The sequence below is a fragment of the Pteronotus mesoamericanus genome, unplaced genomic scaffold (genome assembly GCF_021234165.1).
Source record: "Pteronotus mesoamericanus isolate MK-2021 breed Mesoamerican mustached bat unplaced genomic scaffold, CSHL_Meso_final contig_20, whole genome shotgun sequence".
NCBI classification, from domain to species: domain Eukaryota; kingdom Metazoa; phylum Chordata; class Mammalia; order Chiroptera; family Mormoopidae; genus Pteronotus; species Pteronotus mesoamericanus.
The window spans coordinates 8,579,959-8,606,685 of record NW_026555085.1 but is presented as its reverse complement, the minus strand read 5'-3'; the positions used below and the strand labels follow the sequence as shown (position 1 = coordinate 8,606,685).

At 37.5% G+C, this 26,727-nt stretch overlaps 1 protein-coding gene across 1 annotated transcript; it reads left to right on the top strand.

The window, feature by feature from the left end:
• The first annotated feature begins 546 nt into the window (after positions 1–546).
• Positions 547–26,005, top strand: GLO1 (glyoxalase I). Its single transcript, XM_054569317.1, has 6 exons — positions 547–710; positions 14,285–14,367; positions 16,987–17,127; positions 18,765–18,832; positions 19,637–19,726; positions 22,384–26,005. The coding sequence occupies exons 1-6, from the start codon at positions 627–629 to the stop codon at positions 22,470–22,472; spliced, it is 555 nt and encodes a 184-aa protein (XP_054425292.1). The 5' UTR covers positions 547–626; the 3' UTR covers positions 22,473–26,005.
• Positions 26,006–26,727: the final 722 nt, after the last annotated feature.

The window sequence follows — 26,727 nt, the reverse complement described above, 5'->3', positions numbered from 1 at the left end:
TTAAATCTCATTTGATCCTCACCAAAATCCTGCAAAGAAGCTGAGAGAGGTCAGTTATTATTCCAGGCTACTAAATAGTGGAACCAAAACTTGATTCTAGGTTTTTTAGTAAATCAGATTGTTTTAATTACCCTGTTTAAATGATCTGTTTAAACTTAGGAAGACTTTGGGATTCTTATACCTTAAAAAGAGTAACTTCCAACTCTCTATTCACCAGATTCCAATTTCCTACCAACTTGCAGCCTTGAGGTATGGGTGTTTACTGAACTTTAACAGTTAAACAGAAACAAAATTGGTCATCAAGCAAGCAGAGAAACCACTCTTTGAAGCCAGTAGCTTGTTCGGTTTTTGTTTGTCATTTTCTCCCCTCAAGCAGGTCTCCATTAGGCGAAAGGGACCTTGGGGGTTGTAGTCTTGGGGCACAGGGCTCTGTGGCTGGAAGCGCTGACTCACTGGCACTCAAGCGGCACAGAACCAGCTTGCTCTCCGAGCAGCTATTGGCTGGAAGTCAGCAGCCGCCCGCCCCCGTGCGACGCGGTCGCTGGTAAAGGCAACTCAGGGTTTGGGCGGAGTGTGGGTTGCTGCTGAGTCCTGGGGACCGTCGTCCGTGATACAGCAGTGCAGCCATGGCAGAACCGCAACCCACGTCGGGCGGCCTTACGGACCAGGCTGCCCTCAGTTGCTGCTCGGACCCGGACCCCAGCACCAAGGTGGGCGCAGAACCAATTTTTCTCGAGTCGGGGTCCTGGCGCGGCGCAGTTGGGGTCCAAAAAGGGAGCAGATCCCCAGGGTCAGCCGGGCCCAGTTCGTGCTGGATTCGTACCTCATTCGACCGCCGCTGCACCTCTGCCCGTCTTGGACGGGATGGAGTGGGCTGGGAAGAGGGCTAATGGTGTCCAGTGGGAATCTGTGAGAGGACCCGTGTCTTCAGGTTGTTTCAGGGCCTGCAACCGAACTTGCAATAACTTTTTAATTTTGGGATGATAACTGGCAGTCAAAACTAACTCAGGGTCAGATCCCTTCACTGTGAGTGTGCAGGTTCCGTAAGTTAATAACCATGGCTGACAACGAGCAGTTTCAGAACTCCTAGCCGGGGTTCGAAGGTCTCTCTCCGCGCTGGCCTCTCCCAACCCGCATCATTTTTCCGTAACTTCCTGGCTCCAGGCTTAACTCCCACAACTAATTTGATTGCTTCTGGCTTAACTGCGCCCAGAATTTGCCTTTCCTTGGCTCTTGCTTGTGCTCACGGCCACTTTTTTGCCCTCCCTGTGCGTGGTGACTCCCAAGAGAGATGCCAGAATTATGGAGCCTAGATCCGACAGGAATCTTAGAAATTTCTTCACCGATTTTCTCATTGCAGCAGAGACCCAGTAGAGGAATGACCTGTTGCGTATGAAGGCTTTCACCCCTCCACTTGCTTAGCATGTCTGTACTGAGTCAGCTTAACTAACTCACTGAGGTGTGGTGCCTTCGTGCATTGTCAAGATTAGACATAGCATCTGGCTGGTTTATTCCTGTGTACTCATCAGTGTCAGTGAACGCCTTTGTGTGTTTATTCATTGGGCTGGGAACTATCTAAATTCCTTGAAGAATGAATGTGCTTTATGCAGACCTCTAAGAGGTGTGCATGAGGTTGGTCCCTGCTTGCTTTTTGGCTTCAGGAGGAAGAGTCACACACCTCTCGTTGCTAAAGCTTTTGACTAACATTTGGTACTTAGCTTAAGCAAAACTTAGTCACTGCAAAACTAAGGGGGAAGAAATAAACTTATATGTATTTACATATATATATGCACACACATATGTAATCTCTCACATTCATCTCACTTGTATACCTTCTAATATATAGTAATATCTAGTTATTTCACATAACATAGAGTCATTCAATATAAGTTAATTTCCCAGATAACCGGGTATTTTATGTACTGGTTATTAAAAAAATTTCAGGGAGATCTTTATAAAATTTATTCAGTTCACGTCCTTGCTTTCTTAATTTAGATTTACCATAATCTAAATTTCTCTTGGTGACTTGGAGTAGACATTTTTTGAGATCAGTAATTTTTGGCCTTTGAGGTACTACCATGTGGAGGACATAAAATGGACTATGTACTAGCAGCTGGTATATATTAAATGTGCCAGGTCCTGGGTTGTTGTCTTAAGTGCAGTACTTAATTTTATCCTCACAAAAACCATGTGAGGAAGGCATAATTATCTCCATTTTACAAATGAGACTCTGGAACACAGGTATTGAGTAACTTGCCCAGGGAGGAGCGCACACTCCCAGCCTCCACCCTATTTGGCTTCTGGATTTCAGCACTAATTTTGGAACGTGAAGGAAAGTAAAACACCTAAATGAATTAAATTCAGCCTGATCGCTAATCACCTGCTGTATGCAAAGAACATTTGGGGATACCGTGATGAACAAGATGAGGTCCTGTCACCAAACATGCACCAACTCTAACACTAAATGGAACTGGTAATAATGTGCGTTTGAAATTAGAAAGCACCCTGGGAACACAAGAGGTAGAAACTTTTGAAGGTAGCACTATGGGTGTACACTGGGTATTTGGAACCTGAAAATCTATATTTGAATCCCTCGTTCTGCCATTGGCTGCAGTGATTTTAGCAGGGTACTTGGACTGAGTTCATAAAAGCAGCATAAGGAGAGCTGTGAGGATGACAAAGTGCATTGGTGTTCTCTAAACTGTGAAAGGTGGTGCAATGTAAGGTTGTATTTCAGCTGAGGAGATCAGGGACTGCTCAAGCAGAAGGTGGGAGTGGGTGCATTCCTTGAAAGATGGATGGATGGGATTCCAGCACCACTGGGAAACAGAATTGCATGGGGGAGCATTGTAGCTGGAGGAAACACCTATGCAGAAACGTGGTGCATGTTCTGGAGAGGTGAGTTACATGTTTTTGGTTGAAATGCAAGTCACCTAAGCAGTGGAGCAGTGGTAGAGAAGGCTAGAATGGTAGGTTGAACCCAGATCCTGGAGAAAGTTTTGAATGTCACATCTAAGGAAACTGGATTTTATAAGGGTAGTGAGGAATCACTCAGGATTTTGAAGCATTCTGCTGAATAGATTGAAGGGATCCAAGCCTGAGGTGATAAGAACACCTGAAAGGCTCTTCCCAGAAAGTAAGATAAGTTTTGAGGGTCTGCTTTGCAAAAGAGAGAGCAGCAGTGGTGGAAAGTCAGCTTGCTTGTTGATCATTTGCGTCTCTGTTATAGAGGCAGACCAAAGCATGTGCAGCTGCAACCACATCCTGAGCAGTCTCACTTGGCTGGCTCACTTTCTTCGTAAGGCCAAATGCTTCTTTTTTCAAGTGGTAATCTGAAATTCATTGTTTCAACCGTTTCCATCAGTGTCATTTAGTACAATAATTTGGAGTGATAGGTAATGGAGTTGGGGAAAACTTTCAGGGTTGGTGGCATTTAAACTGAGTTTTACTGAACACAAAGGAGGTAACCAGATAGAGTTGGGTGTTGGGTGCAGGGGTAAGGGGAAGAAGAAATTCGAAAAGGAGGAAGGAAGAAGGACATAGCCAGGTGAACAAATGACTGTTTTAGGCAGAGAGAATCATAGTATATATAAAAGCACAATGATATCAGAGAACTGATGCAGAGACCTTCAGGTAATACAATGAGACTGAAGTCATGGGCAGCATGAATTGGAAAGAGGAACATCGTCATTGGGATGCTGAGAGAAATTATGAGCACTCCCATTATGTTCACTTGTTTTTCTCACCTTGTAAAGATTTTTATTAGGTAAATAGGTTTTTATAATATATGTGCTTTATTAATATATTTATACTTGTACATAATTAAAATAAATATACATTCATTGGGATGCATGCTTGTTTTGAACTGATAAGGATATGAAATAAATGTTTGAGATTACCAGTTTAGGGGATTAGTGAGAAAAAATGAAGTTAGAAAAGTATGCATCAACCATATGCACTTGCTGTTGAGACTTTAGTTTAAAAGCTGTGAGGCACCACTGAAGGATTGATTTTTAATTCATAAATGACCCAACAGAGTTTTCATTACACAAAGATCATTCTGGTAGTATTATAGGAAGATCATTCTGGACTGCATTATAAGTCTGCAGGAAGCAGAGAGACCAGGGAGTCTATTGAAATCACCCAGGCCGGAGGTAATGAACATGTGATCAAGGTAATGAACATTAGAAAGGCATGGACGCAGGTTCCAGAGGAATGTAAGCAGTTAGGTTGATGGGACACCTGGATTGGATTCTGTAGGAGTAGAGAGGGAGAAATCTAGGAAGACTCCAGGTATCTGACTTGGGCTAACGAGGGATTTTAGAGGTGTTCCCTAATGGAAATACGGGAAGGAGTGTTTATTTTGGCTGTGATGAATTTAATATTTTGACCCAGGTGGAATTGATGATTAGGCTGATGGAGCCATCAGTGCAGAGCTGAGGTGTGGCCTGGGGCATGAAATTCGGGAATCAAAAGCAATAGTTGACAGTGAATACTATTAATGTATTTTATAATAACAGCAAGAACAATAATAAGCAGAGTAGCTTGCTCTGGGCCAGGCACTATGCGAAGCACTTTCATGCATTATCCCTTTTGTTTTTCAGCTGAACCCTAGGAGCTGAGAACTATAATTATCCCCGTTATAAAGACATGAAAACTGAGGTTTAAGAAAAGTAATGGTTTACCCAAGGTAACAGTGGTAGAGTCAGCATTTGAACCATATTGCCTGTGAAGAATTATTTTCCTCATACTTGTGTGTGTGTTTTTTTCCCGTCCCTTGCATGAAATTTGAAAAGCCTCATGATACTGAGGGCTTCTAGGATTTTCCTGTTTTTCTTATCTGTTGTAAGAGTAGTCTGGCAGGTGTGTTTATTAATATCACAGGTAATTTTTACATTTAAAAAACTTTGTATCTGCTAGCTATTTCTGTCTCCCTTATCTATAGGGAAAGTATACTGGAAGTATGTTGTTGGCTGTTGAGTTATAGGGTGGGAAGGAACGGACCACAGGAAACCAATTTAGGTAAGATAGACTGAATGTAGAGGGAGTGGCTGAATTTCCCACAGTATTCTTCACATTCTGACACAAGCTGAGTCAGGGAAATAACACTAGAAGGAGATAGGTGGTAAAGAAAAAAAAAGGTATTTTACCCTATTGTGCATCAACCATGTGCTCCAGCTATCACATAATAAATAATCCTGTTCCCCTCAGATACACTTGTATTTCCGAAAGGATCTTTCATGAAGGCAATTGTGATTTTAACAAGTCAGGAAAAAACCCAACTTTATCAATTTTTTGCTTCTTAGGAGATATGACACTAGGGGTAAAGAGTTAAGCCCTTTCCCCTTTGATAAGCATCTGACCTTTGGTTAACTCCAGCTTGTTTCCCAAGAAACAATAAAAATGGTGTTTGTTCCTTGGGTGTATTGTTTATGGTAAAAATAACTCAACTGATAATATTGCATTGGAGGGGGAGACCTATAAACCAAATAGGAAGCCACAGCGTTGGGCTTCCCTGAATTCAGTGACTTACGACTGTCTTTGGCGGAGATTCTGGAAGCAATGCCTGTGGAGTTGCTACTAGAAATACTGGCTCCTCCGGGACACAGCTTCTGCACCAGGGTGGTCCCCACTCCCTACCCAGTGCAGATCTTCTCCCCGCACCTGAGCTGTCCAGCTCCTTTAAGGACTCCTGTTGAAGAGGAACACTTGACACTGCTCCGTTGGCAGGCCGTTTTCCTGACTGATACCCTTTCTGCCTCTAGTTGTCTTATGAGTCCGAATGTTTAGCTGAACTTTAAGATTTCCTGCTGGGGCTGATGCAACACCTTTGAAAATTGATTGGGAGAAAGTGTTGATAGGCTCCAAAGGGAGCTGGCATCACTGTTATTAATGCCAGAACACACACTTCAGGCTACAGAAGTTTTAACATTTTCTGAAAGTTTGGCTAGTGCTAATTTTTTTTGAAATTTCTCTTTTCTGAAGGCTGGAGGTGATAGAGGCACTAAAGATTTTGATTTTAAATAAGATGTACTATCTTACAAAGCTCCCTAGTAACAATTCTAGAGAAAGGAGTTTCTTCATCACTAGAAAGAGAATATGAGAGGTAGAGAACACAAAGTCAAGCAACTTTTTTTGCCATTGTCCTGGCTTCTTGACAAGTTTTGACACATCCTGAAAACAGACCAAATATAACCAAATATGTCCCATCATTGGGGTCAGTTGTATAAAATTTATTTGGAGACTTCTGGGAATGGAATACATGTACATTTCCTTATGCCTCTTGGTAAGTACAGCTAAAACTCTGGACATTATATAGAAAACCAACATAGGAAGACTTGGAAGGGTGAAGAGAAGGCGGCAGACTGGCTAGGAACCGGAGACCCTGAAAACAACATGGTAGGGAGTTTCCTGTTTTCTTTTTTCTCATATAGCCCAGACATGGAGCTAAAGAAGCTAGCAACCTGGAAATGTCAATGGGTGCACACACACAAAAAAGCCCAGTGAAAGCCTCTGTCTAGCCACAGGACCAGGAAATAGGCAGTTTTTCCTGATAAGACAAACTTTTAGATAGTAATTGCTCTGCTACAACCTAACACCACAGAAAAAACTATGGCTGCAGCCCCACTTATGCCAGCAAAGGCTGAGTAGGGAGGCTGGTCTTCTACCCAACAGGCTGGACTGAGGAGCTCAACCTCCCCCTGCTATGCTAGTATCAGAGAAGGCTGAGTAGGGAGCCAGAACTTTCTTCTCACTGGGAAGTAACAAGCTCTCTCCCCCCAATGCTGTATCAGTGGAGAAACACGGGAGACCTGAAATACTGCCACAACCCAGCTGTGAAAATACTTCAAGACAATTATAAATGGGAGAGAGTAAAGGGATGTAAAGAGAGGTAAAGTTTCTGTACTTCACTCAAACTGTTAAATGATGACACAAAGTGACTGTGATAAGTTATACAGGGGTGGGCAAAAGTAGATTAATGATAATAGTACAATAAGAAATAAATAATACAAGAATAAACTCATGTACTCACAACTGTAAACCTACTTTTGCCCACTCCTACATATAATGGAACACCTAGAGCAAACACTAAAAAAGCTATACAAAGAAATACATGTCAAAACACTCTAGCCCTGGCTGGTATAGCTCAGTTGGTAGGAGTGTCATCTTATAAATTGGAAGGGTCACAGGTTTGTTTCTGGTCAGGGCACATGCCTGAGTTAGGGGTTCATTCTGGTCGGGACGCATGTGGGAGGCAACCATCTGATGTTTCTCTCATGTTGATGTTTCTCACTTTCTCTCCCTTTCTCTCTGTCTCTGGAATCCAAAAATAAAATAAAAAATTAAACAACACTTTAGAGAAATCAAAGTGGAATTACAAAAAAAGGTCCAGTAATCCACAGAAGGGCAAAGGAAAAGAATGAACAAACAGAAAGCAAAACAAAAATTAAAAAAAGGCTAACTTAAGACCTAACATTACCATAATTACATTAGATGTAAATATACCAATTAAGGCAGAGATTGGTAGAGCAGGTTTAAAAACATGCCCCATACAAGGTGGTGGAATTTATTGTGGGGATCATTTTGCAGCACATGTAAATCAAGTCATCTTCCTGTACACTTTAAACTTGCACAGTACTCTATGTCAATTCTATCTCAGTTAAACTGAATGAAAAATTTTAAATGTGTGCTAATATATGCTGCCTGCAGGAAAATCACTTCAAGTATAATGATAGAAGAAAATTAAAGTAAAAGGATGTAAAAATAATATATTATGCAAACATTAATCCAAAGAAAGAAGGAGTGCCTATGTGAAAATCAAATAAAGTAGACGCCAGAGCAAAGAAAATGATCATAGAGAAGTACATTATATAATGATAAAAGGGTCGATCGACCTAGAAGACATAACAATTCTAAATGTGTGTGCACCAAACAGTAGAGCTGCAAAAAGATGTGAAGCAAGAACTGATATATAAATGGAAAGGAGAAATAGACAGATCCACAATTATAATAGACTTAATTATTCCTCTTTCAACAATTAATAGAATTAGACAGAAAATTAGCAAGTAGGTAGATTCAACAATGCCTTCAACAAATAATATCTAATCAGTGAACAAGACCTAATCAACATGTATAGAACACTCCACCCAATAATAACAATACATTTCTTTAGGTGCCTACAGAGAATATTCCAAGATAGATCATGCCATGGGCCCTAAAACCAACCTCAACAAATTTAAAATAATTGAAATCATACAGAGTGTGTTCTTCAACTACAATAGAATCAAGGTAGAAATTCGTAGCAGAAACGCAAGTCTTGAAATACTTGGAAACTAAATAATACATTTCTAAATAATCCATGGGTCAACAGAATTCTCAAGGGAAAAATTTTAAAAATAGATTGAATAAAAATGAAAGAGGAATCTCAACTAACAGTGCTGAGGGGGAAATTTATAGCCCTAAATACATTCATTAGAAAAGAGGAAAAGTCTCAAATCAGTAAGTTAAGTTTCCTCCGCAAGAACTTAGAAAAAGATGAGCAAAATAACCCAAAAAAAGCAGAAGGAGGAAAATAATAAAGAGTAGAAATCAATGAAATTAAAAACAAAATAGAGAAAATCAATTAAACAGATGATTCTTAGGGGAAAAAATAGAATTTACAAACTATTGCAAGACTACCAGAAAAAAGAAGACAAAAATTACCAACATCAGGAATGAAATAGGGTCTACCACTACAGACTCTGTAGACATCAGAAAGACAATAAGGCAACAATTTTTGACTGGTGCGCCACAAGAATTTTGAAAACATGCAATACCTGAGTAGTCAGGGGCACTGACCTCTATTCCCCTTAGACTGTCAAATAAAAAAATGAACAGCCAACACAACAATAGTTGTCCATTGTGGATAAATCAAAATTACACCTATTTTTTTTCCTCAGGTTGGCAAAAAAATCTATTTTTTGGTGTGCCGCAGAATTTTAGTAATTCATTTTATGTGTGCCATGAGATGGAAAAGGTTGAAAATTGCTGCAATAAGGGAATGCTAAAAACACTATCTGTACATTAATTAGACAATTTACATGATGAAGTAGAACAATTCCTTGAAAAACAAAACTGTCATAACTTACCCAATATGAAATAATTTGAATAGCTCTATAACATAAACCAAATTCTTAATTAATAATCTTAAAAAAAAATATCTCCAGGCCCAGATGATTTCACTGAAGAATTCTTCCAACTGTTAAAGAAAAATTAACATCAGCTACACACAGTCCCTTCAAGAAAACAGAAGAGAAGGGAACACTAAATAATTCATTTTACAAAGCTGGTATTACCAAGATACTAAAACTACATGAAGGCAGTACAAAAAGAGAAAACTACAGCCAATATCCCTGACAAATATAGACAGAAAAATCTTTGACAAAATATTAGCACATAGAATTCAGCAATATATAAAAAAGACTATACACCATGACTAAATGAAGATTAAGATTATTCCAGTTATGTGAGCCTAATTATATATTCAAAAATCAATTAAAATAATTCACATTAGGAGGCTAAAGAGGAAAAAACGATGTATCAATTGATGTAGAAAAAGCATTTGATAAAATTCAATACCATTCATGATTTAAAAAAAATAGGAATGGAGGGAAACTTCAACTTGATAAAGAACATCTATAAAAATCTTACAGCTAATTCTTAATTTGGGGGAACAAAGCCGGGATGTCTGCTCTCACCTCACTTATTCAACATAGTGCTGGAGGTCCTACCTACCATAGTAAGGCAGGAAAAGGAAATAACAGTCATGCAGATTGGAAGGGAGAAATAAAACTGTCCCTAGTTGCAGATGACAATTGTCTATATAAGAAATCCTAAGGAATCTACAAAAAACTCTTCTGGAACTAATAAATGAGTTCAGCAGGGTCAGAGGATACAAAATAAACATTAAAAAAATGAATTTCTATGTATTAGCAAAGGATTTAAGCACCAAGATTAAAAATACAATACAATTTACAGTTGCTAAACAAAATTAAATAATTAGGTATAAGTCTAACAAACATGTCTAGGGCTTATATGCTGAAAATTACCCAGTGCTGATAAAAGAAATCATAAAAGGTCTAAATAAATGGAGAGACATACTGTGTTCATGATTCGATGACACAGCATAGTAAAGATGTCTATTCTCCACAAAATGAGACATATGTTTAACAGAATCCCTACCAAACCTTTTTTTTATACATAGGCAGTCTTATTCTAAAATTGATATGGATGGTAAAGAAACGAGTAATTTTGAAAAGAGTAAAGTGGAGTTAGCTTACCTGGTGTTTTAAGACACACTGTATAACTATAGTAATCACTATCTTCAACAAATGGTGCTAGAGCATTTGGCCATACATAGATAAAAATGAAGCTTTAAAAAAGAAAAAGAAAAAGTCCATTTAGAGGTGCTCAAAGGGACCTTGACCCTTTGATTCATGTCCCTGCCCTGCCTTTATAATTTTGTCAGGATTGTATTGTAGGCATATAAGACATGCACCAGAAATAAAAAAAAGAACAAAAACAAACATTGAATTTTTCCTATTACCATTTAACCCCCTTATAGTCCCCACCCCCCTGCAATCACCACAATGTTGTTCATATTCGTGAGACCTTTTTCCTTTTTGCTCCATCCCTCCACCTCCTAAGCTCTTTTCTATCCGTAGCTGTCATCCTGCTCTCTATTCATGAGTCTTTCTCTATTTTGCTTGTTAGTACAGTTTGTTCATTAGGTTCCACATATACGTGAAATAATATAGTATTTGTCTTTCTCTGTCAAGCTTATTTCACTTAGTATAATGTTCTCCAGGTCCATCTATACTGTTGCAAAGGGTAAAAATTTTCTCTTTTACGGCAAAGTAGTATTCCATTGTATAAATGTCCCATAGTTGTTTTATCCACTCATCTGCTGATGGATACTTGGGCTGCTTCCATATCTTGGCAATTATAAATAATGCTGTAATGAACATAGGGGTACTTATCTTCTTTCGAATTAGTGTTTGGGTTTCTTCTGCTCTATTCCCAGGAATGGAATTTCTGGGTCAAAAGGCAGATACATTTTTAATTTTTTGAGGTATCTCTATACTGCTTTCCACAGTGGCTGCACCAGTCTGAATTCTCACCAACTGTGCAAAAGGGGTTCCCTTTTCTCCACATCCTCGCGGGCATTTGTTGTTTGTTGATAGCCATTCTGACAGGTGTGAGGTGATATCTCATTGTGTTTTTAACTTGTATTTCTCTGATGATTAGTGATGTTGAGCATCTTTTCATATGTCTATTGGCCATCTATATGTCCTCTCTGGAGAAATGTCTATTCAGGTCCTTGCCCATTTTTTAATTGTTTTTTGGTGTTGAGTTTTGTAAGTTCTTTATAGATTGTGGATATTAACCCCTTATCAGATGTGTTGGAGAATATGTTCTCCCATTCTGTGAGTTGTCTTTTTATTTTGTTGATGGTCTCATTAGCTATGCAAAAACTTTTTAGTTTGATGTAGTCCCATTCGTTTCTGTTTCTTTTTTTCCCCCTTACTTGGGGAGATAGATATATCAGATAGAATATCGCTATGAGCGATGTCTGAGATTTTACTGCCTATGTTTTCTTCGGGGTTTTTAATGGTTTTAGGTTTAATACTTAAGTCTTTAATCCATTTTTTAATTTCTTCTTATATGTGGTGTAAGAAGGTGGTCTAGTTTCATTTTTCTGCACATATCTGTCCACCTTTCCCAATACCATTTATTGAATAAAATATCTTTAGCCCATTGTATGTGCTTGCTTCCTCTGCCAGATATTAATTACTGTAAAGGTGTGGTTTTATTTCTGGGCTCTCTATTCTGTTCCATTGACCTATGTGTCTGTTTTTATGTCAGTAGCATGCTGTTTTGATTACCGTGGCCTTATAGTATACTTTGATATTAGGTAGTGTGATTCCTCCAACATTATTTGTCTTTCTCAGGATTACTCTGGGGCCTTTTGTGGTTCCGTTTAAATTTTTGAAGTATTTGTTCTAGTTCTGTGAAATACGACATTGGAATCATGACAGGAATTGCCTTGAATCTACAGATTGTTTTAGGTTGCATGGACATTTTAATGATGTTACTGCTTCCTATCCATGAACACAGTATATACTTCCACTTATTTTAGAAATATTCTTGATTGTACCTTTAAAGTTTTTACACACTAGTTTTGACTTAATTAAATTTGGAGAATGCCCCCCCAAAACTGGATTATTTTTATTATTCTTCCCTTTTCGAAGGCAAAGGTACAAATCTTTGTTGTCTAGCAGTCATCCCAGAAAACCTAAAGATAGCTTAGGCATAAAAGACATCTTCTTTTGTTGTTCCCAATTTAGAACATGATAAGGGAAAGACAAAGTTAATTATCTGATGAAGCATAGGGAATATAGTTGATAATGTTGTAATAACTATGTATGGTGCCAGGTGGGTACAGAACTTATCAGGAGGATCACTTCATAAGTTATATAAATATCTAACCACTATGCTATATACCTGAAATTAATATAATATTGAATGTCAACTGTAATTGAAAAAATTAAAATTAAAAGTAAAACAAAAAAGAATTGTCTGATGAGATAAAACAACACTTTTTTTAAACACAAGATATACTTATTTTAAACAATATTTTATAACCATAGCTATAAACAATCATTTTAAGGAACTTTTTAAAAATAGAACTTTTTCTCAAGATCATTCAAGTGTTTACCAGGAGTGCCAAAAGTTACAGAATTATACCTATATCATAATTTATCTAACTATTCCTTTGTTGTTAGAGACAGTTTAGTCAAGATAGTTGGAAGCAAAGACTTTGTAGTCAAACTGCTTGGGCTGGAATCTTTTCTCTGCCACTTATTCTCTGCAGTAAAGTGGAAATGGTAGTAGTACATACCTCATTGGGTTGTTATGAAGATTATATGAATTAATTTCTGTAAATCACTTAGAACAGTGTCTGACTGTGTAAGCATTGTAATGAATGTCTTTGTACATAAATCTTTGTTGGAGTTTTCTAATTATTTCCTTACATATTTTTAGGAGTGAGACATCTTGGTCAAGAATATGAACTTTTAAAGACTCTTAAGACCCAAAGTGTTCTCCAGAAAGCTATCAGGATAGGGATAGGATAGGCAGGGTTATTGAACTTATTTTATAGTACTTGGCACAGCATCTACAGGAAAAAAATCTGTGTGTAAGATGCATAGATTTGAGTGCAGCCTCTATGGACTAAATAGAATTAATAATAAAGCTCTCCGCAGTGTAGCAATACTAACGTTGGTACTGCAAAGATGTTGAAGAGAGAAAATATGAATATGACCAATGTGTTAATGATGGAATGGTAAACTTGTATCCTTTAGAATCTGTTCTTTTGGATTTTAGACTTTTTTTTTTTTTTAAACTGAAGAAGAGAACAGTAATGTCGGATGCAGCTTAATTGGAAAGAAAAGTCTAGTGAAAGTTTATTTACTCATTCAATAAATATTTATGGGTACTTTGTGCCAGGTTCTGTCTGATACATCAGTCAACAAACAAAAATCCCCATCCTTGTGGCACTTATGTTCTAATGAGGAAAGAAAAACAACAAAAAATAAATAGGAAAAAAAGTGAAAAAAATGGAATAGGGTAAGGGGGTTTATAGTAGCAAGTTACAGTTTTGACTAAAGGGGTTGGGTAAGGCTTCCTTGAGAGGATGACATTTGAGCAGAGTGTTAAAAAGATTAAAAGTGGCTCTGGGGAAAGAGCATTTCAGGAGAGGAACTAGCAGTTCAAAGGCCTATGGCTGGGATGTGAGAGAAAGGACCCCTTTGAGAACAGGTTGTAGGGGACAGGTGACGGGAGGAGTACCAGTTAGCCTGGGGGGGCGGTACAGCAGCTGGAATCAGGGCAGTGTCGGGGACGGTGACAGGTGCAGAGTCAAAGAATTTAGGGAAATTAGTTGGAGACTCTGTGCCCAGAAAAGAGCTTTGTTGATAGAATTGACAACTAATAGCTTAGTGGTGAGGGAGGGGTTTAAAAACTCAATGGAAAAGTAAAATAAAAACAGGAGTTGGGAACCTTCTCAATATAGGGACAGGCAGTACTAATTCTGCCAGTAGTAGCTCCTTTATTACATTGTAAGACAATAATTGATGTTTATAGAAATGTCCTAGAATCATCAAAGTAAGATTAAGTTCTGTACATTTTTAAGGCAGATAAGTATAGAGCTTAAAGGTGTTTAATACATACTTTTTCTCCTTAGGATTTTCTGTTGCAGCAGACCATGCTGCGAATTAAGGATCCTAAGAAGTCTTTGGACTTTTATACTAGAGTTCTTGGAATGACGTAAGTAAACTCTTTAATGGCTCCTATAATGTTTAAATATATAGCTTTGCAAATGTAGTGAATGTTTTCAGATCTATTTTTAAAAATGAGTTAGAGTTTGCTTCATAAATCACGAGTCTGGGACGAGGCTTGCTGACCAGGGCTTCTGTCAAGCTCCTCCCTTCTACCCCAGCCAGGCTCACTGGACAGTGATACCAATACCTCTGTTTTCTCTAACTCCCTTCTCTCTGAGAGCTGCCAGTTAAACCCTTAGCGTGTCCAGCCCTGGCTAGTATGGCTCCATGGATTGGGCTCCAGCTTGTGAACTGAAAGGTCGCTGGTTCGATTCCTAGTCAGGGTACATGCTTGGGTTGCAGGGCATGGGAGAAGCAACCAATCAATGTACTTCTCACACATTGCTGTTTCTCTCCCTCTCTTTCTCCTTCCCTTCTCCTGTCTCTAAAAAGAAATAAGTAAAGTCTTAAAAAAATTAACTGTTAGTGTATTAAGACCCTTTTGATGTTATAGCCACTTTTAGCCTCTTGTTTACTGCAGAAAAGATACAGATATAAAGATGTATTACTTAGAAAATGAATGACTTTACCTAAAACTGGCCATCTGTCCCATTTTTATAGTATTTGGGTTTTTTGTTTGTTTGTTTGCTGAACAAGTAATATCCATAGATTTTGCAATTCTTAATGTATATTTGTTTATTTTTCATGATTTGAGGTTTTCGTTTCTTTTCGATAATATAGAGTACAAAATGATTTCTAATGACTGCCTAGATAATTGACATTGACAGAAAAATTCAGGTTAATACAGTAGATGTCTGTATTTAGAAAATCCAACCAATTCAGAAAAATACAAAATGAAAAGTAATGACCTTCCTTTCTTCGTTCCTCTCCCCAAAGATATTTGCTGTAAACAATTTCTTGTAATTTTTTTCAGAAAAAGTATTTTTCATATATTTATGGCATATTTAAAGAACAATGAAAACAAACTAATTGCACACTTGCCATTTGCAGGCGTTTTACATGTTATTTCATCCCATCTTCAGAGTAGGCCTGTAAGGAAGAAACCAAAGCTTAAAGTCTTTAAGTTACTGACCCCAAATTTGAAGCCAATTCTGACTGACTCCAATGTTGACCTTGTTTTTGAAGAGCCCCCAAGCAGGAGGCTTGACATTTTACTGAAAGATATGCTCAGCTGAGAAAAACAAGTTTCAGCAGGGCCATGTGCTACATTTCCCATCTGATTGGGCTATAAAGCTCCTGCAGTCTGCTTTAGGTGCAGAGATAGTTTTTCATGATGGGCGTATTTGAGGTGTTTGATACTTTGTCATAAACAGATTAGATAGAATAAATCTTATTTGTGATAAGTCAGTGCATAGATCTTACTGGGCCAAGGCATATTCCATAGCAGTGATAAGTAAAAGATCTGGAACAGAATTCTAGAAACTTTTCATTTGCTATGATTATGAATGAATGAGATCATCCTGGAACATTTAATCCTCCATAATCTAAAGAAAACTGTAATCTATGTATCCTCATTCTAAACTACTCCTTGCAAAATAATCTTAAACTCTAAGCTTACTTTATAAGCCATAATTTCAATAATTTTTTTTAAAAGCTCAGGATTAGTAATTTATGCAGCACTTCTCTCGTTATCAGTCTCCACTTTCCACTGGCTCTTTCCCCTCAACCTACTAAAATGCCTAAGTCTTCTCTATTCTAGCATAATTCTTGCCCTCTGCTCTCTTGCCCTCCTTCCCATCATCCCCCACCATCTGTGAAGGCAGACCACGCTCGCTATTTGGCTTGCTCACCTCCCATTCTCTGCCAGGCCAGGATAGTCCAGGTTCTGCTGCCCCATGCTGCGGAAACTGCCCTCACGGGACTTTTCCATATCTAGTGACCTGTTCTCAGTCTCAGTCTTGTTTGACCTTTCTGCAGTATTTGATACTGGTAACCACTTCATTGTTGACATTCACATATTCTGTGATAATAATCTGTCCTTTCTTCTTTCTTACCATATATCCTCAATTTTTTTCCTAGGAATTTTAGCTTAGTAAGAACTCAATTTATTTATTTATTTATTTATTGACTCTTTTTTAATTTAAATTTTTGTTTTCAATTACTGTTTACATTCATATTATTTTGTATCAGTTTCAGACATCCAGGTTAGTAGTTAGACAATCATATACTTGCAATGCATTTACTTATTTAACTGAATGTTGTATATCTGAAAGGACAATAAAGTAATACATGATATTTTTCACTAAAAATAACATTTTCTTTTGAAGAAGTCTTTTTGCCATTTATAAACAAGTACCATAATTCCAGCAAAGTTTCATCATATTTGAAGAATTGATGATATTTGGAGAATTGATGGTATTTGGAGAAGTTTGGTTTTTAAAAATTTTTTTCATTTCACTGATATTACAGGTGAATAGGTGGTTTTTGTTTGGTTTTTTTTGTAATGAGATATTTTTCATTGGTTTCCCCTGCTTTACCTATTAAAATGGCCCCACTACACACAGGTCCTATTCTTAGTAGAACTTGAATATTGTTATGCTAATTTTAGTATCAGTCAACCTTTCTTGTTGTTAATTGGTTCAGGCTTGCTGTTGTTTAATTTCAGGCTACTCCAGAAAATAGATTTTCCCACTATGAAGTTTTCACTCTATTTCTTGGCTTATGAGGATAAAAATGACATCCCAAAAGATAAAGATGAAAAAGTAGCATGGGTATTCTCCCGAAAAGCTACACTTGAACTGACACAGTGAGTATGAGTTTTTATCTTCTTATATATTCTACGTTTTTTTAAAAGCTTGGGGTTTTTTCATATTTTTTTTTTTCCTTACCAGCTTAATTCAAACCTAGTCTACCTAATCACTTTGCATTTGTAACAGTATGTTAAGAGTGTTTTTCATGGAGCTTTTGGTCTTTGTCTTGTTCTTGTGGCATAAGTAGGACAAGTGAGATCATTTGCTTATTAGATAATCAAAGACTAAAATGGCAAGATATTTATCAGACTACAGCTAACAGATGTTTAGGTACTATACCTAAGGTCTTTATAAAGTGTTGAAATAGGTATTCCCTTTATTTTTATTCTTTATGTTGGTTTTGTGCACTCTTTAACAACCAATAAATAGCATTTGTTTCAGGGTGTGTGATTTCGTGTGTTATCAGGTTCAAAACACCTCTGAAATCAGACAGACCTAGACATGAGTCTTGATTTGACAATAATAGCTCTGCGACTCTGAACAAGTTATAGCACCTCCATAAGTGACAGTCTAATTTATAAAATGGAGATGCTCAAATATAGCCCATGGAGCTGTTGTGAGGGTTTAATGAAATAAAAAGTACTCAGCATAATAAATGATAGTTGCTTTTATTGTTATCCAGATGTCTGGTTTAGCCTCCCTAATCTAGCTAAAATCATACTTTGCCCGTTTTACCTGTTTGCCCTTTTTGTAGTTGAAAACTTAATATTTATAATAGCAGAGATTAGACCAAGTATATTAAGTAGTATATATGCACACACATACACACATGTATATATACACGTGTGTGTGTATACATATATGTGTCCATATACATATATAGTATAAATATGAGGTCAGTCTATAAAGTATCCAGCCATGTACTATGAAAAATGGAGGTATTTACTGAAGAAGATACAAGATAGAAGAAACATTGTACATAGGACAATGACACCTCAGTCCCCTTCCAAGTAGGCACCTTGGGACCTCACACAGTTCTCCCATTGCTACCACCTGCCCTGTCGTATTTTCCTAAATCTCATTGACAGTCTGAAATCCCTTGCCATTCAAAGATGATTTGAGTTTGGGGAAAAGTCAGAATTCTCAGGGCACCAAATATGGGCTGTAGGGGGGCTGAGTCACCTGGGTGATTTGATGTTTTGCCAAAAAACTGCACAAGGTGTGATGCATGAGCAGACACATTGTCGTGATGAAGCTGCCAATCACCAGTTGTCCATAGCTGCGGCCTTCTGAATCATCCATAGTTTCCACAGAGCAGTGTTCAAGCTTAATGCAAAATTTGATGCAGATTTGTTGCCCTACTTGCTCAGTCATTTTGAATGACGGGCACACAGTACACATGCTCATTCAACAGTGTCTACCACCCCCACTGACTAGTACAGCGAAGTTGTCATTGTTCACACATGCTCATTCCAGTCCACTCTCCTTGGCTGCCAGGTTACATAGATGTCATGCAAACCATTCTCATTACATTAACAATGACTGGACTTTCTCCTGACAGACTGCAAATATATATATATATATATATGTATATATATATATATATACATGTATATATATATATATATGAACTTTCTTTTCAGAATATCTGTTTTATAGGTCACTTGTAATTATGTTTTTCCTCCCTTTTTAGCAATTGGGGCACTGAAGATGATGAGACCCAGAGTTACCACAGTGGCAATTCAGACCCGCGAGGATTTGGTATGTTTCCATATTTGTATGTAATATATATGGATTTGTGTGCTTTTTGCATTGTGTACCTATTTATGATTGTAACAAATCTAAAACATTAAGTGTAATTAATTTACAGTTATTTTTATTTGCACAAATAAGTTTTTATTGAGGAGTCCTTTAATCTCATAGTCTCAACCTAAACTTTGTGTCTACTGTCTCACAGTGATTTTACTTGTCTGTTATATTTCCAGTATACTTTTTAATTTAAAAACCAAAACTTGTTAACAATAATTTTGATTTTTGCTAGCATATACTTCTGCCTTGAACTAAAATCTCTTAGTCAAGATAACAGACTTAAATTGGCTGCTCTATGGTCAATGTCAACCTTTTAAGTTATGAGTAAATGATTACTCTCTTTTGGTGTAGTTTATTCTTAATAGATTGAACTATGTATGAGCCAGCATTGGGCTTATTTTAAATAATTTATAGTTCAGAGCAATGGAATAGTTTATTATACCCAGCCAGTTAGACTTAGATTCTTGTTCTTTATTACAGGGTAGGGCAAGAGTAGGTTTATAGTTATGAGTACTCAAAACAGTTTTTTTCTCATATTTTTTATTAATTATTGTATTATTTTCCATAGAAACAACTGTAAACCTACCTTTGCTCCACCCTGTATATTATAGTTTTTGAACTCACTTGATTCAGTCTGGTTTTGGATACCTTCTGTCTTGAAATATACTAGTTTTGGAAGCCATTCGTGGTACTTGCCTACCCTTTTGTAATGATTTCTTCCTCCTTTCTGCCTTGTTTTGCGGGTGGTCACCTAAGGTCACATTGGAATTGCTGTTCCTGATGTACATGGTGCTTGTAAAAGATTTGAAGAACTGGGAGTAAAATTTGTGAAGAAACCTGATGACGGTGAGTCTGCTGCTTGTTTTCCTCAGGCCTCCCTTTAATTACAGAACATTTACTGAGCACCCACAGAGAGGGGGCTGTTGTAATAAAACCCTTTGGTTGGAAGTAACTTGAAGACATCTACTTCAACTAGCTTAAGGAAAGAAGGGAAATTATTGGAAGAATACCTGCTTATTTTAGGGAACTGGAAGACAGCAACTAGGGTGGCTTCACAAGAGACTAGACACAGGATATGGGGAGCCATCAAAGACTTACGCTCCCTCACACACCCTTCACCCTACCACATTCTCTCATTGGTCACCAGCTTTCGCTATCTCAGGTGTTATCTAGCCCCAGCCCCTCATAAGTTCCTTAAAGTCTATTTTATCTGATATTACTATAACTACACCAAATCTCTTCAGTTAATAATTGCCTAGTATTTTTTGTTCATCTTTTACAACCTTTGCATGTCCTCATGTTTTATATGTCTTTTAAAATAGTATATATCTGGATTTTTTGGATTTACATATAATTTATTTTACTTAAATCTATTTCTGCCATCATAATTTATTATTTCTGTTTTCATTTGAAACATTTCACTCTTTCATTTGAATCCTTTCTTTTCTTTTTTCAATTAAAAGATTTGATATCCAGATGTTCTCCCAGGTAGGAAAGGAACTTGCTGTCTTCTATTCCTATCATGTTCCTATTGCCCATACTGGACTATTATTGATTTTTTTAAAAGATAATAAATACAAGGGTGGGCAAAAGTAGGTTTACAGTTGTACTACAAATGAAAAAATGCAATGATGAATGATACAAGAATAAATTGTTTCACATACAACTGTAAACCTACTTTTGCCTATGCTGTATATCAAGGTATTTGATCACCTTTTCTCCACACACATTTTACAGCATTTTTTACTTTTCTGTCCCTTTATTAAGTATCTCAACCCAAACTTTTCAAAGAGTTTGTGAGACAAACTTTTGAGGCTTTGTATGCCTGGGAACCATGTCTTTGCCTTTATACATGAATGGCAGTTTGGTTGAATATAAATTTTAGGTTTATTTTTCTTCAGTCTTGGAAATAGAACTCTATTGTCTTAGTTTTTTATCCAATGCTGCTGTTGAAAAATCTGCTCTCTGATTTGTGTTCTTTTGTATGTTGTCTTCTGTTTTGTTCTGGAAGCTTTTAAATTTACTTACTTGTCCTTGCCTTCTTTCTAGATTTACTCACACTGGCATACCAGTTAACTAACTTTTCCTCAAATGTACCCATTCTAATAGTCATCTTTTGTGTTCTCATTTACTGTGTTTTTTCAGCTATTATAATTTTGATTCCTAAGTTTTGCTCGGTTCCTTTCACTTTTCTTTTTCTTGTTTCATATTGGTTATATTTCACATTCCTCATCACTTGTATATGTTTTAATAGTTCTTGGTCCATCAGTCTAATATTTATTCTTCTGTTTGAATCTATAATCCATTGTTTGTTTTATGATTATGTTCTTCAAATTCTTGCTATTTTGTTCTCTGAGGGCATTTTTTTACTGTAACTATTAGCTGTTGTAGTCCATCAGGCAATGAAAATGAGGGGAAGACCAGATTCAGCCTTTAACAATCCATTAATCTCAGGAAGATGGGCTGGGCAGAGATCTGTAGCCATCTGAAAATGAGAATTAAACACTTCATATTCCGCATAACAAGTCTTTAAGTTAGATCTTCCTGCTTTGTCATCCAGGGACAAAGTATTAGTAAGTAATAAGTAATAAGATGACCTTATTTATACCTGAGGACATCTCAACCAGTGGCACAAATCCACTCCCCAGTAGCACAGTGTGGGGGTGGGTGCTGATGCCCACGGTATGAGGAAGAACAAGAACCAAACTAACAAACTCCCTCTCTATTCTACCACAGCCATGATAGACCGCCTTCTGGTCCAGGCCTAAAGTACCCCTTCCACATAGTCCTGGTTAAAACAGTCACCCCACCCCATCACCACAATTCCTCTCCCCAAACATCATCCAAGGGGTTCTTCCCCCCACCCCGCCTCCAGTGGCCAACTGTGTTCCTCTGGAGTTGATGTTGGAGAAGGGAACCAGAAATAGGAGTCAACTAATTCAGCATCTTGGTCCCATGATGAATTTCTGAAGTCACATTTTTCCATTTCAGCAAACAGCTCTACTGCCGAACCTACTAGCTTTTCAATCCCAGTCATGAATTCCCGTGAGAAAGAATCTGATTGGCAGACCTTGGGTTACACAGAGTAGTCTTGACAGGGCTTTATGACTCAAGCATCTGGGTCTTTTGGCTGTGGGTAAGCCATGCTGCCTGCTTCATTGAGCGCATCCTTATTTTCTTCTTCCTTTTTAAAATAAGACAGTTTCTGTAACTACTCAACGGGTAGCATGAAGTGATATTGTGAAGGTGATAACTAGAAGGTGTAGCCAGTCCCAGAGTTTATTTCATTAGAGTTGGTTTCCAGCTATGTGTAGAAGACATTTAGTCATTCTGAAAAACATACATTTGGGCAACACTGACAACAGAATCTTTTTAAATTAAAAATATAAAACAATATACTTTATTGAAATGGAAATTATAATTTGAAGTACTAAAAAGTATATTTTAAAATTTTAAGTTTTTTTTAAAAGTCTTTTTAATCATGAAAATCATTTATTTTACAGGTAAAATGAAAGGCCTGGCATTTATTCAAGATCCTGATGGCTACTGGATAGAAATTTTGAATCCTAACAGAATGATAACTATTATTTAGTTCTATGAGAATAATGCTTTGAGATTTCTGTGAGAACACTGTGGGAGGTAAAAAAGTGAAACAATGTGATTGAGATATTCAGATAACAGAAGCATCTAGGATTGATGATTCACTCTCCCAATTCAAATTATTCTTAAGTCCATTTCCCTTCCTATTTCAGCTGTGTTTTTAACCTGTCTATTCAGTCATTCTAGTTTTAAAAGTAGTACTTTGTCTTGTGTCCTTGAATGTAGTTGTATAACATTACTTTTTTCGATAATAATTAGAACAGTTCCCTTCAGAGGCTGCATTTGATTTGCCTTCTCTCTTCTAACTATGTCTTCTCTACAAGCTTGCCTTTAAATCATCATTGTAAAAAAACACTTAACATGTTCTTACTGTGGCTACCTTCTGAAATTTCAGGTCCTCGGAAATAACTTTTCACAATGGAAAGTAAAGAGCATTGAACAAAAATGAAACGTTACGTGTACTTCAAATAGTATAAAGTGTTTACCAAAGAGAAGGCACTCTTGGGAGCAGTTCAGAATCATGCTGACAAGGATGCTGGCAGAAAAACTAACTTCTTTTTTATAAAGTACCTTCAAAGTTCAAGGACTAAACTCTTTATTTTGGGATGGGGCGGAGGATGGGAATATTATTTCCTGGATATGTTTGTCATGTACTTTATCTCACTTAATCTTCCCAACTCTCCTGTGAGAAAGAAAACAGGCTAGACATGTGAAATAACTTTAATGAATTAAGACAATACAAATAGGCTCAAGTACTCAAGATTTCATCATAATTTTTAGTATTTAGATCATACCTCATAAATTAGTACCTCACGACACGTCCTCCAGTAGTCTCCTGTTGTGAAAACCTTCAGTAAGTTAATGTTATCTTCTCAGCTCGGATCTGGGTACCATGGTAAGGGAAGAAGACTAGCACACAACTGCTCTATGGATATCGATTGTTCTTGTGTGAATGGTGCTTGTTTTACTTATGAAGATCCCCTACCCCAAGGTCGTCCAGATGCCAGTGATCATTTAGGATAAATTATGATCAGTGATAACATAACTTAATTATCAGAAATCAGCTTAGTAGTCTTCCCTGCTATGATTGACATTTGGTGGATTTCTAAAAACTAAACTGATTTTTTAAAATCTCTTAAGGCCCAGAGAATAACACCCAGTTGTGGTTTAACTACATTTAGATTTCCTGTAGACTCCAGTGGAGATCTTTGGGTAGGCCATGCTCACTGTACTTACACTGCTAGAAGCACTTCACATTTTCTTTTTGGATGGAATGGATTTATGTGAGCAACTCAAACAAATAGCAGTACTTATAGATCAAAATAAAATATTTAAATAAGACTATGTTTAACTTGTGAACTTCTGCCTGTTCTTTCTTAAAAGAAGAAAAAGGCTGCCCTCAGGAAGTGCTGCAAGGATTTGAGGGGCTCGCCGGCTCATTCTGAACCGAGAATAGATGTAATTCTGTATACCTTGCAAAGCAGATAGTTTCTACGGAGAACAAGGTGTGGGATAGGTGGGAGAGGAAAATAAATAAGAAATAGAGGTGGAGGGATGAAAAAATACAGAGAACAGCTGAGTGTCACAAGGTGAGTTGTGGAAACCAATGAAGACCAGTTTCACGTGTGTATAGAATTATCAAATGAGAGGGTTATTAGATACATAAATTGAGTCATTTCAACCTTATTTTCACAGAAGAAGCCTTCTCCCCTTGCTAAGTAAAACTTACCAAAAGATAGCCCTTGCTTATTCTTTAAATTCATCCTTATATGCCTTGAAAAAGTAGCTATTTGTATCACCAGGCTTTGCTAAGAATTAGACAATTAGCTTACTTCCAAATTAACTTACCTGAGAAGTAGTGATATGAAAGGTTGAAGCTGACCCCAAGAAGTTTTCTTGTTTTCCACGATGAGACAGCCAGACTGTGTAGCTTACTGTCAATGTAAAATAAATTGGTCTCCCCTGAGCCCTATACAGGTAAGCCTGGTACTCATTTCTACTACAGGTGGTTTGAATTAGGAACTGATGGTTGAGAGTCACTTACTACTTTCCTCCATGGCATTCTGACCAGGATTGCGTGCAGTGTGCGTACATATTTTTTAGTGACACAGCTGCTTGTGAAGAGGATTATATCAGGATGCTTGCTGCTGACAATAGGACCCAACTTTCTCAAATGTAACAAGCACTTCAGAGGCTCTAGAATGGGTCAATGGAGAGCTCAGAGATACCCAGAACCTCGCTTCCTTCCATCTCAGCCTGTCACTCAGCAGTTTCTTTCTGGGCTAATAATGCTCATGATCAAAGATGTCTATCATGATTCCAGGTGTCACGAATAAACCAACAATGTCCAATGAAAGAAAATAACCTTGTTTCACAGCAGAATTCATGTCTTTTTCTTTTATTCTTTTTATTTTTTTTATTGTATTTCCATTACCATTTATTCCCCTCATACCCTTTCTCCTCCTCCCTCCTCCCTCCTGCCAGAATTCCTCCTGTCTTGATCAGCACTGGGCCACTTGCCTGTCTCTAATCACTGGCAAAGGGAATGTTGCCAGTGAATGGCTTAAATGGATTATATTTAAGGGATTGACTTAAATGGATTATATTTACCCAAGTTTCCCACATGGGGGTAGATGCTGGATCAAACTTGAGACTGCCAGAATGGAGGAGCAAATAAGGGTTTCTGAGTAGGCGTGAAAAGCAACTGTAACAGGGTGAAACTAAATATTGAGGACCTAGTTGGTGCAGGGTGCTGCAAGAAATCATAAAACACTTCCTGCTCTCAAAGAGCTTAGTCTAAGACTGGTTCTCAGAGTTAGCAGACCCTTTTTTATTGTAACACTGGAAAATTTATAACATCTATCACACCCATTATCCTAAAATAAAATTAGATATAACTTCTCTGTATACACAATTTTTAAAAAGGGTCAATCCAATGCCTTTGTTGTAATATAAAGGAGAAAGATCAATTTCTACTGAAATGTGTTTCAGTATGTAAATGCTAGATACTGCTACACTAGAAAACTGGTCAGGTGCTTGTTCTTAAATATGAAAGAGGTAAACTTCAATAGAATACTGTTAACACTAGTTGATATTTTAAAATAAAGATGAGTTCATAGTTCATGAGGAGCTACAGTGTTTCAACTTCAAATGTATACTGAAAACAGGTGTGTTTTATTGGTCAAAGACTGAATAATGTTACTGTTGGAAATATCATTTTTCAAAATGGTGATCAATTCTTGCTGATGTGTTGTATAAAATAATATTCCTGAGTATAGGATAATTTTGTCCCTGGTAGATATTAATGTTATATGTACAAATAAGTAAAATGGAAGTTAAAGGCTCACATAATAAAAAAAAAGGTTTACGATTTTTAGAAATTGAAATACTCGATATACAACATTGGTCCCCAACATTTGTGACACCAGAGACCAGTTTTGTGGAAGACAATTTTTCCATGGAATCGGGGGGTCAGGAGGAGACAGGAGGTAATGCCAGCGAAGATTGGCTCGTTCCCTGCCACTCACCTGCTGTGCACCTGGTTCCTAACAGGCCACGGACTGGTAGTCTGCATCTCAGAAGTTGAGACCCTGATATACACCATTGTGTAAGTTTAAGGTGTCCAACGTGTTGATCTGATACGCGTACATTTGTGGTGTAACTCCACAGCCCCTCCACAACGTCAGCCTGGCTAGCAGCCATAAGGAACAAGGAAAACAGTCCATATTTAGGTATCCCAGCCCTCTGAAAGCCCCTATGCCTGAAGCTCCTGTGTTTATCACAGAGGTGCAGAATTTTCACAGGCTACTACCTCCCTAACCCTATGAATGGCATCAAAGCTGGAGACAGGGTGCAGCCTCTCAGTGATCGGCCATCAGCGCACTCCCCTGTGAGGAATAAACGGGTCCACAGCATGTCCACATCTACTGGTCCTCCAGGTGGTCTTTTCAGAATATCATTAACACAGGTACAGCTCCCCTATTCAGAGCGCCTCTGTAACTATTGCAAACTGATGACACCTCTATCACTTCACATACTTGTCATTTCGTTTATGTGGTGGGAATAGTTAATGGCTAGTCTCTTAGCAAGTTCGAGGTTTATAATACAGTGTTGTTGACCAGTCACTATGTTGTGCATTAGATCTCCAAGACTTATCTGCTAGTTGCAAATTTGTATTTTACTACTTTAAAAAATGTAGAATAGTCTTAGATCTATAGAAACTTTGCAGAAATAGTACAGACGTGTTG

Excerpts from the sequence above, each read along its gene's own strand:
- GLO1 (XM_054569317.1), top strand. The coding sequence starts at position 627 with ATGGCAGAACCGCAACCCACGTCGGGCGGCCTTACGGACCAGGCTGCC. Across the intron at positions 18,833-19,636 it reads TTCAGACCCGCGAGGATTTG|GTCACATTGGAATTGCTGTT; the intron begins GTATGTTTCCAT and ends TGGTCACCTAAG. Across the intron at positions 19,727-22,383 it reads TGTGAAGAAACCTGATGACG|GTAAAATGAAAGGCCTGGCA; the intron begins GTGAGTCTGCTG and ends TTTATTTTACAG.